General features: G+C 41.7%; 1 protein-coding gene across 1 annotated transcript in view; it reads right to left on the bottom strand.

Annotated features, from left to right (window-relative positions):
- The window catches only part of LOC103373658 (RALY RNA binding protein like), a 52677-nt gene extending 47285 nt beyond the window's left edge, over nucleotides 1–5392 (bottom strand). The window contains exon 1 of the mRNA XM_008303612.1: nucleotides 5137–5392. Coding sequence (XP_008301834.1) covers nucleotides 5137–5392 — 256 coding nt within the window. The remainder of the gene's footprint in view (nucleotides 1–5136) is intronic.
- Between the last annotated feature and the right edge of the window lie 12694 nt (nucleotides 5393–18086).

Here is an 18086-nt window from a genome sequence, read left to right as displayed (position 1 = left end):
AAACATATAGAAGTCCACATATATACAGTTGTGACTCGATAATCGGACCCTTAACAATCCGAAAACCTTGCTATCCGACAGGTTTTTAGGAAAAACTAACGGAACCCATCAAAAATAGCCTTAACATACCAACAGCCTTGGATTCTGACTCCAACATGACATTTTATGTCACCAATAAGGATAACGGCGTATTATCTGACTTAACAATCCGACAGATTGGCTACGTTCACACTGCAGGACTTAATGCTAAATTCCGATTTTCTTTGTGAATTCTGATTTTTTTGCGAGTTCGTTCTCATTTCCAATTAAATGCGACTTGTATGTGATCTGCTGTGTGAACTTCATACGACCCAAAAGTGTCCCACATGGACAGAAGAGGACACAATGACGTCACATGCAGCAAGTGTGCTCAGGGTTTGTGGAAGTAAACACGGATGGTAACAGTGGAGCGTATCTGTCACTTCCCCGCCGCCGCTGCCACCGATGGTGGAAACAGAACTGTGATCACTAACTAAACTGGCATCAGCAGCCAAGTACTGCCTGTGCGTTTCGGCCACTTCCACCCCGTCAGAGTGCTCCCCCGGGGTGGAAGTGTCCCTCCGACCGCCTAATATTCTGATATTCATCATTAATTGGATCTGTGTTGTCCAGACTGTCATGAAAAGATCAGATACAGTCGCATAGGAGAAAAGCCTGCTGTCTGAACGTATTTACACTTTGATGTCAGGCCAGTGCACAAACACACCGGTCAATTAGGCGTAAAATCCAGCGATGCATAGTGTTCTAACAACACACTAGTTATTATAACAACAATAAACAATGAATATTAACAACAAATTAGCCTTCAAGCATCAAGCCCTCCTTATATCTCGACCTCCGTCTTGACAATCCGACAGCCTTGCTATCCGACATAAAAGCAGATTTTACATTTAGTGTCGGATTATCGAGTCATGACTGTACTACAAGTGCTTCATTTTTTAATTTTTTGGCATTGATTCACACTATAGTCCTACATAGGATTTGGGAGGCCAATGAGACATTTCCATTAAAACAATTAAATACTTATATTTAGACAAACATTTAAACTTTTTCTTAAGTTCCAACTTTTTATATTGACAGAACATCCAAAAGTTGCACAGTTGCTTGGCACAGACCTCTTACCGTCGGCTGTTTGAACTGTGAAATAGATTTCTGTGCAGGTTTCTATAACTACACCTGCTTCTATACCATAGTTTCTATTGAGTTTTCAACATTTCAGCACCGTAGACGGAAAGACAACAAAGGGCAAAGCCTTCACGTCTGCTCTCACTCAACATTCAACATCTGCGCTCGTGTGAAGTGCTTTTAGAGAAATTTTCTTCATGGTCGTAACTCTTGAATTGCACCGAGACGCAGCACGCCGTTCAGAATAGCAACACACATACTGTTATTTAGTAATGATTGCTGTGCTCAGAATCCTAGATATGATCTCATGAACTCCCATTCATATTTGATAGGGTAATGGAGCATCCATTTTTCATTCAGTGGCGAGGGGAAGAAGGTGCTGCCAGCTGTGTTATTATAGATTTTTTTTTTTTTTTTGCATTCGTTCATCAGCTGTTATCCACACACATACAGCGACGGTCTCACATTCAGTGGTGGCAACAGACTCCGACCTCTGACCCTTGTGTATCACCGAGTCCACAGATTAGTCATCACAAATGTGTCTGAGCAACTCAAGTGGATCTGTGCAGCTCGAGTGGGATGCGATTATTCCACTGACCCCGTTTGAAAAGCATGCTTTTGCCTCCACAACAACATGTTTTGCTTCTTCTTAATACGGGCGGTGGGTGATCACAGCAAACATCGGCTGAAACTGCTTATAAAAACGCTGTTCCTCCAGCGGCGCAGCAATATTAGCTTACCTCTAAAACTGACGTGCAATCAGCTTGCGGGTAATAACACCTTAATGAAACGTTTTTGAAGCCGAATCCTTTGCGGAGGTCATCCCTCAACTCCAAATCATTACGTGGCTGATTCATTTCTCCGCCATGTTAATATAAACAGCATCGGCTTGGGAGGATGAAACTGAGGGTGGCCTTAATTGTCAATTAAGGATGCACCTCGCAGTCCTACTCCCGCCACGCGACTTGTAGATTGAGCGATAGCGGCGAGGGCAGGATTGCCTCGCGTCGAGGTCGCTGTGAAATGAACTCTGGAGAAATGAAAAAAAAACTTTCTATTATGTTTGCTTTCTCAACCAAAAGCAAGCAATCACACATGAAGAGAGTCACAAATAAATGCCTCGCACTCTTATTATGTGTATCGCGGTGATGGTTTTGGCTCTGCTCGGTGACGGACCTGGTTGCCAACAGATGTGTTTTTCTGCACGTTCACTGATTGCAACATCCATAACACCAAATATCCAACTAATGAATGACTTCAAGAACAAAAACACATTAGCCCCCATTAATCAGACAACGAGGAGATCTTCATTACATGCTATTGACGCTCTGTCTTGATGGAGGGATTGTACTACGATGCAAGAAAATGCTAATTCCTGCTACATCTTTTCAAAAATCAGCTTTCAAAGGGAGCATCTCACATGTTAAGTGTGCAGATGTGTGATATCCAACAAGCAGCCAAACAAACAGGTTTTCATAAACATCTCAACAATAGGAAAGCGACTGAAAGAAGATTTTCACAAGAGGGTGGCAGAGTCATGGTTCGATGTGGGTGATATATGCTGTGTGGAAAGAAAAAAAAAAAAGGCAAAGCAATAACCTGTCCTGTTGATGCAGCAGAGACACAACAACCTTTTACAACTGCCCTGTAGTTTTCTTTCTCTTAACATTCAGTTTTTGTCCTGCGCTTTAATTAGTTCAGTTACAGTCCGTCAACACAGTCTATGGGATATTATTATCATTGAGCAATGCCCTTAAAGTGAAGCTTGTTTGTTTTGGTTCTGTTAATTATGCAAGATATAAAACACAACCAACCCTAACCCCAAAACCTGCCCCGAGGATGCAACGCAGTGGTGTGGCAGAGTGTATGAAGATCACGTCACGCTGAAATGCCCATGAAGACTCTTTATTCATAACAAGACCTCGGCAGAACCCGAAAATCCCAGACTTCACTGGCATCCTAATGACACATAACTAACTGAAGCAACAAACTCGTAAAATAGAATTAGAGTCTAGATGCCAAATAGCTGCACATGTTATCCATTATGCTACACAGTAAGAATCCATTCCAGTTCCTGGCTGAATCTTCATTATGCTGTTATTGATAATCAAATACCAACATTTGCCGCTGTGTAGCATGCTGTCACCTACTGATGTTGGCATACTCTGTGCTCTCCATGGTTGAAACACCAAAGAGTATGAAGCACCTCCACCTCAATGATCACCTATATCTAAGGGATTACGAGATAAAAAACAATAGAAAGAATCCTGCAGTTCCTCAAATGTCCACTAGAGGCTGGCTCCAAAAGCGAGTCAGCCCCCATAGACCCCCATGTTAAAATGACCAAGTTTAAATGATGAATAAACATATTTACAGCCTGCTACAATAAACAGCTTTAGCCTCTATAGCTAATTTCCTCATCAATGACAACCACACAGGGGACAAATGTTTCTGGAACTCATTAGTTGAAATTGTATTAAAACATAAAGTTATGCATAATTAAGGGTGTGGCTGCACATATACTCCACCTCCTTGCTTGTTTTTTGGATTAACTGTGCTGCCAAGATGATGACACTGGGCTACAAACACCACAGGTGAAGTCACAGAGGGTTCATCCATCTTTTTTTTTTTTTATACAATCTAGACCTGTACCCAATTTCCACCTGGCTCCCTTTAGGACAGAAAATGTTATTGTCACAACCTGTTCCCTGCTGAATTTGTGGTGTGATGAGGCCAGAACAGGAATATAAACATCACCTCTGTACATATTCTATTGTATATCCACATTGTTATGAATTTCTATCATGCACGGCTCTCTTGGATTATTCTATGCTGCTGTCCCCTGCACTTCCACCTCCTCCCCAGCGCCCACCAGTAGGCTCTGAGTATATAGTTCTTGTAGGGAAAGTTATTATCCGCCAATCTCGACTGGGTGGTCTCGGTGCATCCATGTAGGGAGTGATGCCAGATATCAGCTCAGTAATGTTCCACGTCGACGTAGTAATCCAGTCTAGTAATGTTTCTAATTCTATCATCCAGTGATATTTGAACCCTGACTCCTGTTAGAAACACCAAACCTGCTTTAATCAAAAGGTTTCCAGCCTATAAGCAGCACCGTCTGTTCACGATTATTTTAAAATTATGTCTGAGAGCAGTCTAGGAATGTGCTCTGCTGTGATTCACAAATATGATTTAAGTCCAAGACAACAGCCTTCACAGACAAAACTGAATCTACATTCACAGTAAAACGGTAGCTCTGTTTGCTTCTGGGTGTAAAGTCCGACACGTAAGCAGGATTTTTCCACTCTGCTTCTTCAAAATTTCCTCAAATTGTCTAGAAAGTTACCTTGTGACTCACATCTTCCAGTCTCTCAAATATTTTTGCCTCCCAGCCACGAGCAAAACAAATGTGAAATATATATATAAAAAAAGAAAAACCTTGCACAGTCAACATCCCCAAAAAAACAACCCACTACAAAGTGCACGCACATTAGAAAATCAATGCTTGCACAGCATATTGCAGCCGCATCCCATGCCACTTAACATATTCCGTTCTGCTCTAAATAGTATGTCACAGGAACTTTGACACACTTTTTGCAAGTTGCTGCTTAGTAAATGTTCAAATCAGACTGTGCTTACATCCACTAGTGGATCAGTTAACGGATTCAGCAGGGATTTTCTCCAAAAACAGCGTGACAACAAACACAGACACTTCAGCATTTAGGAGCCAAGGGAGGTTCTAAACTAAAAGTCTGAGAGATGCCCGAGGCATTCTGTGTTCCCGAGAGAGACAATCCATTCCTGCAGCAAAGATCAGGCTTAACGAAACATTCTGTATTTCAAGGGGGAAAGTTTTCATGAAGTGCGGTATAGACTGTATCTCGCTGACCCTTCGCAACTTTCCCGATGACATCTGCGATGCAAGCAAAACAGAAATAGCTCACGAGTAGACAAAGCAAAAGCGAGACTCACCAAGAGGCTGTCCTGCTATGATTCGGGCATTCTCTCCCGCCACGGCCGCCCGGGCGTTTCTTTCGTTCATGTACTGTACGAAGGCGTAACCCTTGTGCACGGAGCAGCCCACTATCTTGCCGTACTTGGCGAAGATGACTTCTATGTCGGTCTTCTTGACGATGGCTGTGTTGAGGTTGCCGATGAAGACTCTTGAGTTGAGGGAACGAGGATCATTCTTGTTGGTCACGTTGCTGGTCTGGGTTTTACCAGTCATTCTCCTCCAGTTGCCCTCCTGGGACACAGACAGAGGAGGGAGGGGGAGGGCGAGAGCTTTAGAGGTCGGACAGGCCAACGCCAGCTAATTCTGCTCCTGAGGAAAAGTTGCATTAAACTGACAAAGTTATGAAATAGATAATCATATAAATAAGTTACTAAAAAACATACTGAGTTGAATGAACTTCTTCCAAAATGCCACTTGTCAAGTCTTTCCTTACTTTGCAATGGAAATTTACCAGTGTCATTTTTATGTCATATTGCCACTTTTCATGATAGTGAAGTTGACTCACCATCTACCTGCCAGCAGACAAAGTAGTTCCTGCTGGTTAGAGGAAAAAGCAGAAAAACACTCTGTGCTTTTTCAGAGTTTCTTTTTCTGAGAAAACATCTTTAAATTCCCAATGCTGCAGAGGAAACAATCAGTGACGGAGGTAGACAATTTTTTTTTTTTTTAGGAGTGGCCAGACTGAGACCATTACTCACACACAGATTGGTATGTTGGCTTTTCTTTTTTTTTTCTTTTCTACATGGCAAATGGCTGTGGGCCAGATTTCAGTCAATTGTCGGGGTCACCTTCTTGTATGTTTAAGCACAGCGCCCTCCATAATTATTGGCACCCCTGGTTAAGATGTGTTAAAAGCCTTAAAATAAATTCAGTTGTTATTGCAGAAGCAAACTCTCACACTAAAAATTGTAGAAAAATGTAACCTTCAACTCAACTCAAATGAATTGTTGGCAAAAGGGGGATTGTACAAAGTATTAACATCAAGGGTGCTAATTATTGTGGCACACATGATTTGATGTAAAATAATTATTTTTTAATGTGGGATTTTTTTCACACTGAATAAATGCGCTTGAATTAAAGGTTGAATTTTCCTCTTTTTTTTCATTGTGGTCTTATATTATTTAGGGGAAAAAATGAATTTACTAGAAGCTAAAGAACACATCTTCACCAGGGGTGCCAATAATTATGGAGGGCGCTGTATGCTAACACAATTTTATATCTAGAACAACTTCGGCAATCGGCATTATTTGTTCCAGGTTGTGCTTTTGTAATTGTTGATATCACAATTTTAAATCACATTATTGTTGGGATATAACTCAGATTTTAGTTATTAATGAGCTCCGCCCCTGGTTGCAGTTAACCAGCTACCTGTTGCTCCTCTCTCATGCTGACTTTAAGATAGTTAGCTTGTTAAATACGTAGAAATTAGCTGCTAGCACTGTTAGCCACTTAGCTCCTGTTAGCTGCAGCAATGCTAAAAGTTATTCTGGGGGCACCAGCTAGCGGCTGCTAGCAGTAGTTACAGTACACAAACAACTAAACATTCTTTTTTTTTTTTACCATAACGGCGACAATGCTAACATTGCTAGCAAGTTAACTAGCTGTGCTGGCTTGTGAGCTTAGGTTAGCTGGTTAACTGAGTCGAGTTAACCCAAATAGGGAATTATAAAGATGCTTCTTAGACAAAGACATAACTCTGAAAAATCTGCAACAGTGACATTTTGAAGGCCTAAAATTAAAATGTCACGAGGAAAAATGCCGTAATGAAATAGAACTACTTTTAAGAAGGGCATTCTGATATAGAAATACAAATTAACCAAACCAAAAATGATAAAATGACTTCACATTCAATCTATTTACATGATTATTTACTTCTTCAGAGTGTTTTCATTTAATATTAAACACATTCGGGCTTCATAGAACCCAATATTTACACTTGGAATCCAATTCAATTACATTTTTCTTGTTCATGAAGGCTTGTTGTTTTTGAAGGCTTTCTCCACAGCATGCAACATAATGTAATTTAATGTACAAGGTCACTGGCCAGTCAACTGATTACCTAAGCCACATTTTGCATGGTTGAAGTGCTGCCACTGGATGGCTCGGGGGAGCATTAGAAGGCGCAACAATATGTGAATGTCACAGCAGTTTTCCTCTGCTTTGTCAGAAACCAAGTACAGTAGCTGCTAGTGGGAAAGCTCTGCTATCTCAATGCCCATATTGTTGCATCCCTAATGCTTTGTGTGCCATTTCACTGGTCACAGAATGTGTAGGCTGTAATTCATGTTTTATTTAGACTTTTTTTTTTTTTGTGCTGTCAAGTTCTCAGCGTACGTTAGCCTCTGCTTTCATTGGCCTCCCCTGCAATTATTTCCAAATGACCTTTTCATGGCTCCAATGTTAGTTTTTATAAAAGACGATTGGAAATGATGCCGACCCAAGGAAAGGATGCACTATTGTACAATTACGGTTGTATATTTAATAACAGTTATCACAAAGCAGAAATGTATCTCCCACATACTCATCTCTTTGATTTGATTTCAGATGCAAGCACATGACTCCATTTTTTTTTTATAGCTGTAGAAATCCAGGTTTTCATTACAATTTATGTTCCAAACTGGATTACACTTACTGCACTAAATACTGTGAAACATTGTGAAGAAAACACAGAATATTCAATATTTGCCTGCGCTGAGTCTCTGTCCCTGACACACGCTGATAACAACTATTCAGCTTTGAGACGAAGAACCTGAATAATGGATCCCATCCTCAGTAAATAGGATTAGTAACCAAGGTAACGCTGATGTTGTTGGAATACCGTACGCTCACACACACATTTTCTCGCTGGCAGTCCTTTTTTTTTTCGGTCCCCTTTATCCAACATAATTTTTCATTGCTGCAGATTCCAGCAGCTCAGCCACTTTGACACTGCGACGCCTCAGTCTCTTCACAATTGCATAATGCAGTTTTATTGTGAAGTGCTATCCTATAATGGGTTTGTTCAACTAATTACGTGGCGCGGGATTACGTGGAAAATGCAGTGAGAGGATGTAATTCGCCAACTGAATTATGGCTGCATTGTGTAGCGAGGCTGCTCCTCTGAACCTATACGAAGAGAAAGGAGCAGCCGGCCCAGTCATCCAGCAAAACTAGAGCAGCCGTGTGACGTGTTTGCGGAGGAGATATTCTCCGTCGCGAGGCATCCATTACACCTGAGTCTGAGGTCATATCAAGCATTCTGATGCTCGTTCCCTCGTTTCGCTTAGAAACACACAAGCTTTCAGCATTACCTCAGCAGAGGGGCCGCGGCTATTTGCTTCACTATTGACTATTCAACACCCACTACGGGCGCGTGACAATTCATGTTTACAGTGCTGCATCAGTGCATGTGGGTGTGTGGGAATAAACTGCCGCTCGCCATCTCTCAAGTGGCCTTGACATTTATCAGCGGCAGACACTGAAAATTAATGCGGTGCAGGCACGCAGACATACATGTGCTAACTCAAACGAGCTCCGCGGCGACCACCTAACGGCAGTTTAAACCCCCCAAACCTGACACCCGTCCTATATTGATGTCCGCGGACAGGTCACGGGGAACATGACAAATCAGCGGAGAAGCGCTAGATTGCCCATCGCGTCGGATAAATCAGGAGCGGCTACTGGTCGCGGAGCCATTTTTACTGCTTCCCGCTGTGATATTTCACGTCGTCGACTCTGTTGTTTTCTTTAGAACGGGACACTAATTTATTCCATCAGTGGGTTTTTCCTGCTGACCTTGCCTTTCCGTATATTTACAACCTCCATTAAGCTACTCATGCTACGAGGTGATAGCGTCATGAGGAGGAACGCGGGGGAAAAAATCGGCGCGCCAAGTGATGTAATTGGCCAGGGAATTGGTGTAGAGGGCTTGACATTCGTTACTAAAAAAAAAAAAAAAACTCGCAAAGAAGAGTTTCATCCCAGAAATGTAGTCTGCAAACTGCTTTTAGAGAAAGAAATGATGACCCCGTGTTCAAAGCCCGCTCCTTAAAAATGATTACAGCTTCTACAGTGGAGCCTTTTGTCAGTTAAGAGCAGAAGACAGATCAAGTCTTCATTTTCACTTTCATGCCAGCGTGGTTTTGTCAGAATAGGTGTCACATTGTTCAAAAGGTGGATGTCTTCTTTCTTTTTTTTTTCTTTTTTTTTGGGGGGGAATGAAACAGTTTGCAGTTCCGGCATTACAGAACAGAGGAAAGACAATCTCCTGCCAATATTAGGGGGAATATGGATAAGGTCTTGTGGTTGACGTATGTGTGTGTGTGCGGCTGAGAGAAAAAAAAGAAGATTCGGTGCAGAAGTACTGACTTCTCCCCCTGCTTTGTAATGCATTGTGCCTTGGCAGACAGGCCCTTAAAAGGTTGTTGTTTGGGTCTGGCCACCTGCCTGATTTATAGACATTTTTTTTTTTCCCTCCATGGAGGGGAGGGAACTCATTGAATTGATTCCTTTTGTAATTTCCTACCACTCCACCACTGTACATTTCTCTTCGCCATGCCTCAGCCACTCTGCTCTGATTGTTGCCTAGGCAGCTTGACGGGCTGAGGAAAGGCTGGAGGAGCTGCTCACTGAAACAGAACAGAGAAAAGGTAACCCGATACACCTTTTTCCAATGGTGTTGCTGCCATGTACCGCAGAGTCGGAATAATTGCTTTTGTGGATTCCTTCCATTTATATCTTGTCTTAAAATGTGTCCGTCTGCCTGTGAAAGCAACGGCAACAACTGAGAGGGAGAGAGAGGAAAAAAAATCCCCCCTTTATTTGTAAATCAATGCTTCTATTTGTATTAGAGGCTGCAGAGCATCTCGGTGGTGCAGGCGGCCATAAATTTGTGCACTTTTGTGTATTGTGGTCAGAGGAAACTATTCTGCACCACGAAGATGAGCTGCAGTCGCAACGTTTGGTCCGATTTGAAGGTAAAAGAACAGTTGCGGCGGAAATCTAATTGAATATGAGGCCATAAACAAATTAAATGTCATATAGGACGGTCCACCTTTCTACCTGCATCGTGAAAAATGACTCCATACCCCAAGATAGAGCGACATAAACCTAATTTTCTCCACATTTTCATTCAGCTGCTGCCCTTTTGGCTTCGTGAGTGAAGGTACACATTGCTGGGCTGGGATTCAACTCGGTGCGACAGCAAAGAGGGCCTATAAAAAGGGAGGAGGAGGAACAAGTCTAATTTTTATCCAGCCAAGGGTGTGTGAAGTGCTGTAAATGTGAAATAAATTTCAGTCAATGGGACATTTACACAACCTCGCTATTTATGACTATCACAAGTCATTAAAGGGGGATTTTACTTGTGAATAATAGTTGCGTAGAGCAAGAAAGCAACATCTCTCAAGGTAATAGTTACTCATCTGGAGGCATTAAGTGCTTCGTGCTACCTTTAGCTATGGATTAACTTTGCTGTTTGAAACAAGAATGAAAAAGAAAAGGGGTAGTACTACCACTAAAATTTGGATTGTGGAGTTGATGGTGACCAAACTGGAGGTTAAATATTAGAAAATGTTAATATTACTTTGCAAATGTGCAACTGGGCGAACATGTCGTCAACTTTATGTGGTTTAGTTTTCACTGTAGCTTCCCCAAGAGGCCACAGAAATCATATAAGCTTGATAGAGCAAACTTTTGCTGCATCTATTCATCCATCTTTAATTATTAGTGACAATTAAATCACCTCGGATATTTTTGGTTGGCTTATTTTGCAAAAAAAAAAATTAAACTTTTGCATTCACGTGAATTCAAGGTTTACTTACTTTCTGCACTCGCTGCTGCTCGACAGTATTAAATGACAGTTAATTAATAAGCTTGATAGAATTAAAGTAAACTAGCACAACAACTTCTGCCGCATCCATTTATCCACCTGCTGCCGTAGAAAAACCTTTAATTTGTAGTGACAGTTTAGTCACCTGATGTATTTTTAGTTGGGACATGACACAAAAAGGTGAAAATAATTACCTTTGAGGCCCGTGTTTACCTGTTTTCATGCTAATTGCGTTCATGTTCGGCTTTAATACAGCTAAAACTGAAATGCAGAAAGACATTACATTACTATGTCTTTTTTTCTATCCTACTATTTAAAAAACAAAACTAAGATACAGTCAGTTTGTGGAGTTGATGCCACCAAGAGCACGCAGAACTACTACTATTAACTAAATCTGTGACTACAACAGCTGTAACGACTGTAAAACGCACAAACAGCAGACTTTACTCCAACTTTTGCTGCATCCATTTATCCATCTGCTACTGTAAAAAAAACCCTTTATTTTATATTTACTATATTTTTAGTTGGGACATGACACAAAAAGGTGAAAATAATTACCTTTGAGTCCCATGTTTACCTGTTTTTATGCTAATTGCGTTCATATTCGGCTTTAATACAGCTAAAACTAAAATGCAGAAAGATATTGCAATGCTAGATCTTTTTTCTATCCTACTATTTAAAAAACAAAACTAAGATACAGTCGGTTTGTGGCGTTGGTACCACCAAGATCATGCAGAACTATTACTATTAACTAAATCTGTGACTACAACAGCTGTAACGACTGTAAAACGCACAAACAGCAGACTTTACTCCAACTTTTGCTGCATCCATTTGTCCATTGGCTACCATAGAAATATCTGTTGTGACAAGACAGTCATTCATCATATTATCGGTTGGGACATAATATAAAAATATGAAAACAACGCGGCCTTTATATTTATATGAACTCCAACGTTAGCTGCGATGCTAAATCCAAAGAATGTTAGTCAGTTACCCAAGCATGAGAGAAAAAAAAAAGCAAGTTGCACTTATGAGTTGTCCTTCATATAAGCTTAAGAATTCCTTTTTTACTTGGTGGTTATAGTCCAGGGAGAAAGACTATATCCTATGTAGCTCATACGTCTTATCTAACTTCAATACCACCTCCTTTCACAGCGGGGCCCTTTCCTCTTACCTGCAGCAAACCTCATTTCACTACAAATAGCGCCTATATGCTTTGCAGCTCCGACCATTTTTACTCTCTCCGAACTCTGTTCCTGGAAAATTCATTGACTATTAGAAAGCCAGGAGCGATGGTACAATTAGCGAACATGCAAATGGAGTCATTTCTCAGTTGGCCCTCATTCACCTGCACCGGGGAGCTGGGTTATATGTGACGGGAGGAAAAACTCCTTTAGCAGACATCGGACGATGCGCAAGTAGGTATTTCTTATTGTCCAGAGGCGGGGGAGGTTTGTGACGGACGAGGGAACACTTCAACTGCAATGACAAGATTTAATTTCTTTCGATGGTGGTATACAGCTGCACAGAGTTGAAACTAATCTGGTCAAAGCTGTCCAGCGCAGAATAGATCAATCTCTGTCTGCTCTTAATCCAATTTGATTGGTAAGGATAGCACCGGAGTGATATAAAACCCACTCTGCATGATTGTTTTGAAAGCTTCCTCTCCGCTATGGAACTTAGCTCCACAGGACATTTAAAAGCTTTCCATCCCTCGGTGCAGCTGGATATTGTCATCGCCTCAACGTGGGCAAACAGACAAACAGCATCCACAATAAGGACGTTCAGGCAAAGGTGGGGAAATGTTGAAATCCTTCTGTTTGGTGGCGCAATAACGCCGGGGTTACGCTGCTTTAATACTGCGGGTCAGGTGGCACTGGCTTCATATTGCGGGTCACTACAACAATGCATCATGTTTTACTGCACTTATATGATGTTTGAATAGAAATGATTATCTTTGAGTTGGTAAACAGTCCTGTGTTTACCCGTTTCCATGCTAACTGCAGACATACTCACACACCGGCTTTAACACTAATAGCCTTTACTCTTTTTTTTCCCCACAAATTGAACATATTAGCCAGACTACACGTTATTTCTATCCAACTATTTATAAAAACATAAGATACCGTCAGTATCATGGACAACTACTGCAGTAAACTACCTCTAAGATACCTACATACGTTGCATGTTGGTATGACAAAATCAAGACAATATAATCTATTAAACTACAACCAACTCAGACTCCTTCATGTTTGCAATTATTTCTGTCTGTTTGTAGAAGTGGAAACAACCACAGCAAATAGTGACCTTTTCCCACTTTTACCCCTGATACGGAGCAACACTCATTTGGATCATGTCTCTGGCACCCTGTTAAACTTTAATACCAATTAATTCACCTTTCATCTCTGTTTGCACCAAATAACAGGACAGTATGTGTCTGTTTAGCTGCTAAACACACCAATATGTTCACCATCCAGGTGCTAACTTTGTGTCTGTGCTGTCGACACTGATCAGGTCGTGTACGGTAGATTTTTATCGCTTTTTTTTTTCTTCCCCCCTCTCATTGGAAACCGCCGCCTGCCGCAGCCAAAACCGACACCGTGAGAGAGGTGAGAGCGAAAACCAAAACAGTAAAGTTGCGGGCCATAAAACCTGCAACTGGAAGATGACATAAAGTTCAGCAGAGCCGAGGGGAAACTGCAGCGTCGGACGATAATTCCCCGCGGGTTCATCACTGCAGGCGGCCGCCATATGATCCATTGTTAATATAAAAATGTTGATTGTGGCTGCTATAAAGCAAAAGAACACTGAAAGGACTGCAAACACAACGGAGCACAGGAGCTTTCTGTGGAGAGAATTCACGCTCCCAGTCGAGAAAAGGCTATGTTTCACATTGAGCGCGCTGGAGAAAGAAAGCATTTAATTAAAACTACCAAAACTGGAGACTCTAAGTTCCTCTTTTTGATGATTATTACATGGAGATCGTTTCATGTGTAGCTGCAGTATAACCACTCAAATTTCCATAAGGACAAATTAATAAAGTTGCAATAGGGGCATAAATAAAACCAAAGTGCCTAAATATGCGACAGTATTGTAAAGGTATGCTTTGATTTGGTGGATCTAACATATTTGGCCCGTTGACCGTTCTGCTCTGCTCATTAAATCTGGATGTGTCATCATTAGCGCTCCAAGTTGCAGCTGCAGCAGGGACAAATTTTTAATGGGGGCAAATTAGCATTTGTTAACATCTACTCTGCAGGAGAGGTAAAACAAAGTCCCAACTCTTCATTAGGAGCATTAATCTACACTTTAAAAAGCGTGCGACTGTAATGGAAAACACAAACTGCAGCCTCGGCTTTGGTATCTCGCGCAGTCACAGGCAAACGGCGGCGTTTTGTTAGAGAAGGGGGCATTTCATTTAATCTTGTTCTCGGCTGCCTACAATTAACAGTTTGCAGAAGGGTATTTCTTATTTATGGGCGCCCCTGTGAGCCGCGCTGTGCTCAATAGCCTGTATTGTAAGAGGATGACAGGCAATTTTTTGGCTTCAAAGGCTTGGCAACAGCTCAGTGGAATTTAAATGACCTTAAAATTCACAGGTTTCTTTTATGGAATTATTATGCAGAAAAGCAAGGAATATTATCTGTATAATGTCATCAAAATAAGTAACTTTTTTCTCACATTTTTTTCTCCACTTTGCTCTCATTGTGGGCATATATGCATAAGAATGCGCTGCAGTGTGCTCGTGTCAAACTCGGAGAGGTTACGGGAAAGATATATTTGGCATCGCCTCTTCTCCGGTGGTGTTGCACAGAGCGGCTGGTTGGCCATCTGTAGTCTTGCCATGACCTATGTGTCAGCAGAGGCCACGTCCAGCAGCAGCTGCCCTTGCCTGTAGCACCGCCTGGCGCTCAAACCGTTTCATGAGAAGATGCTCGCCTGCCACTCTTGTGCACATTCCTGCTGGTGGTGTAAAAGGCGGGAGTGCGACGGCTCGGGCGGCGCTGCGAGGCGAAGTCCTGTGCAGCTGGCCCGACCATACGTTCGCACCGCAAGAAACGCAATCAATCAAGTCGCTGGAAATTCATTAATTTCATATTGAGGTAAGAAGCCAGGGAAACTCAGCCTAGACGTGGAGAGTTGGCCAAGAAACTGTTGGCCGTGGCTCTCCTTTATGTGGCCATCAGGCTTCAATGGGCAGGTTTTCCCTCTTCGCTGTTTCCAATGTCAATTTCATTTTTATTCATAATCACTTCGCCTGCCAAGTGCAAAATGGATGCAAAGTTTATTCTAGTCATTCATCGTTCTCCACATGACGGGAATAAATATTTCATAGCCGTTATTTGACCCGAGGGTAAGTCGCTTTTTGAAATCAAAGTTTCACGAACCACCTGTTGGACGAACGGCGCAACTTAAACGAGAGAATGAGGAGAACACAATACGCCGGGGTTGTCGCATTGTTCCCTTTCCTGTAGTTCTCCTAGAGATGCTAATCACAGAAAACAGCGTTGACAGTTCAGCGCGCAAAGACCTGTAGGATATGTTGCCGAAGACATCGGTTTGAAATACCCCTCAGATGGACTTTGATGATACAAATCTCCATCATGTTATGTTTATGCCTGTGACTGCTCCCTCCCCGTATTGCCAGGCTAAATGTTCAAAGGTAGCAGAAACTTTGTGTAACACATTGACGAGATAGGAAAAAAAAAAAAAAAAAAGAAACCTTCGCATCGCAAACTTCAAAGAATCCCCCAACACTTCAAAAGCTTCTTCATGGTTCAGTGACTAATCTTCAAAGTCGTGCCAAGGATTGAACTGATAGTGCCGCCGTGTATAGCAGGTACAAACATCCTTGTCAGTGCCACTGAGGTGTGAGGTGGAGAGAAAAGGCAAGAGGAGATAAAACCGAAAGCTAATTGAGACAAAGTCTGTCCCTCGCCTGTGTGAAATACAAAGCCCCTGGCTGAAGACGTTTGGTAATTACAACTGCCAGAGAGCCAATCAGTCAAATGAATACCCCATTAGAGGTTGAAGCCAGACATTAAGGTAAATTGGGGAATTATTGGCGATCCTGAATCGCTGTGAAGCTTACAGTAGCTCCATCCACTTTGTGCATCGCCGACATCTCAAGAAATTATTTGGAGAAAAAAAATGCCTTTGAATGCTTCGGAGAAATATTTGCGATGGCTTTTGTACAGTTTCTGCACCTGCTGAATCAATAATCTCCCACTCTAATTGACACTGGATGTTTCCTTCAACCGGCTCCCTGCAAAGCGACTTTAATTGTTGTTTAATGGCTCTGTATTGTGTCTAGTAGAACTGTGTAGATAATAACGTCTTTTCCTTCCCGTCTGTCTCGAACGTAAGAGGCGAGATATTCCATAAGGAGCTCCGTCTCCCACAAATTACACTCCTATACGGCTAAACTGCATTTTCAATTATTTTAAGGGAAACATATTTTCTCCTGGGTTTGTTCCGTCGTATCACAAATACATTTCAAATCAACATATGTTTGCTGTTTACTGCGTTCGCTTTCCATCTGTTTTTCCTTTTCAGCCAACCAATCCTACAGTAGATTGGATGAAACTCATCCCAGTAACGCGCATAATGAAGGAGAAGCTTTAAAGTTATTGTGAAAGGGTCGTGTTTGAACCCAAACTGGGATATTTTACAAAACTTAACCAGGCAGTAAGTGAAAATGAAACTTATGTCTCAAAATAATGGCCCCACATTGGACATGTTGGACTTAGGCCACCACCTCTTTCCAGCCTCCTAACTTGGAGTTTGTGGCTCTTTTAAAGTGGAAACCACAGATTGAGAGGATCCACTGTGTTTTCAAGAGCCCAAACGAACACTAAGATAACAGTCACATCATTATCTTATGACACCTGGCCTTGCACAAGAATGTTCTATCTGTTAAATGCCACTTCAGTGAGATTTAATTATTATTAATGCCTCTAAATTCAACACAAGGTTACAATATGGGGGTCTACCTGTTGGAAATCATCTGACAAAAACACCTCTGGCATTGTTAGTCCTGGTATTAGAGGAGAAATATGTATTTACTGCATCATTGTGAGATTCTAGGGCTTACAAGTTTTACTTAAAGGTTTGACTACACAGTAGTTTTACTTTGTTTGTAAAGACAATCACGTGTTTTTCTCCCATTTGAAGAAGACTTTCTTCACATAACTTTTATGATGAGACTAAATCAGTCATGCATCTCATTTGTAAACGATTCAAAAAATATGTTTAATCTCACAAAATCTCTCAAATCACTTAAATATGCCACTTAAGAACAAATCTGTTCATTTGAGTGGTTCTCACACGACGTCCACGGTCTTCTAATTGTGTGAAATGACACAAGACGTGTGTTTCGCGTCCAGTTAGGGCTGAGCCATTAATTACATTTTAAACAATTCTGGCTTCCAATTATGAAAACAAGATTACTCTGCAGCATTCTGTTTCACAATGATGCTCTTATTCTGTCTCCAGTGTACTTCTGCTCCCCCCTAAAAACAGACCGTCTAACAGAGAACATGAGGTTGAACCGTCGTGAGCCAGGTTAGTGGTACCGATCATATGCTCCTCCAATAGCAATCCCGCTCAGTCCGAGAGGAGCCATAGATTCAGACACTTGGTGCATATGTTTGGCTCAGGAGCCAACGCTGTATAGCTGCCATCTGTGGGATGATGACAGAATGGCTCTTGTTCAGAATCCCGCCTCGATGTGATGATGCTGCAGCGTTATGGAACTTCTGTTGGTCTTGGATAGCCGGCTCCAGCCATTGTAGCAGATGATGGTTTGTGGCTTTGTGGGAAACCTGGTTCTAAATCGCTTTGAGATGACTTATCTCTTTTTTTAAAAAAACATTTGCCTGTTGGTTTATCTATGAGCAAGATTATGCAATAACTAGAAAGCTGCATTTCGTGAAACTTGACGGAGAAGCAGTGCATGGGCAAAGGAAGAGCCCACTGAAGTTTGGTGTGGATGTAGATCACTTTCATTAAAACTACAAGACTCAGCATGAGCGTCATCACAGCTTTGATTCTGATTTGTTTTTCTAATGCATTATATTTAAAATCAAGGAAATCCAG

The sequence above is a fragment of the Stegastes partitus genome, unplaced genomic scaffold (assembly GCF_000690725.1).
Source record: "Stegastes partitus isolate 25-593 unplaced genomic scaffold, Stegastes_partitus-1.0.2 Scaffold2041, whole genome shotgun sequence".
NCBI classification, from domain to species: Eukaryota; Metazoa; Chordata; class Actinopteri; family Pomacentridae; genus Stegastes; species Stegastes partitus.
This window is presented reverse-complemented; position numbering and strand designations above follow the sequence as displayed.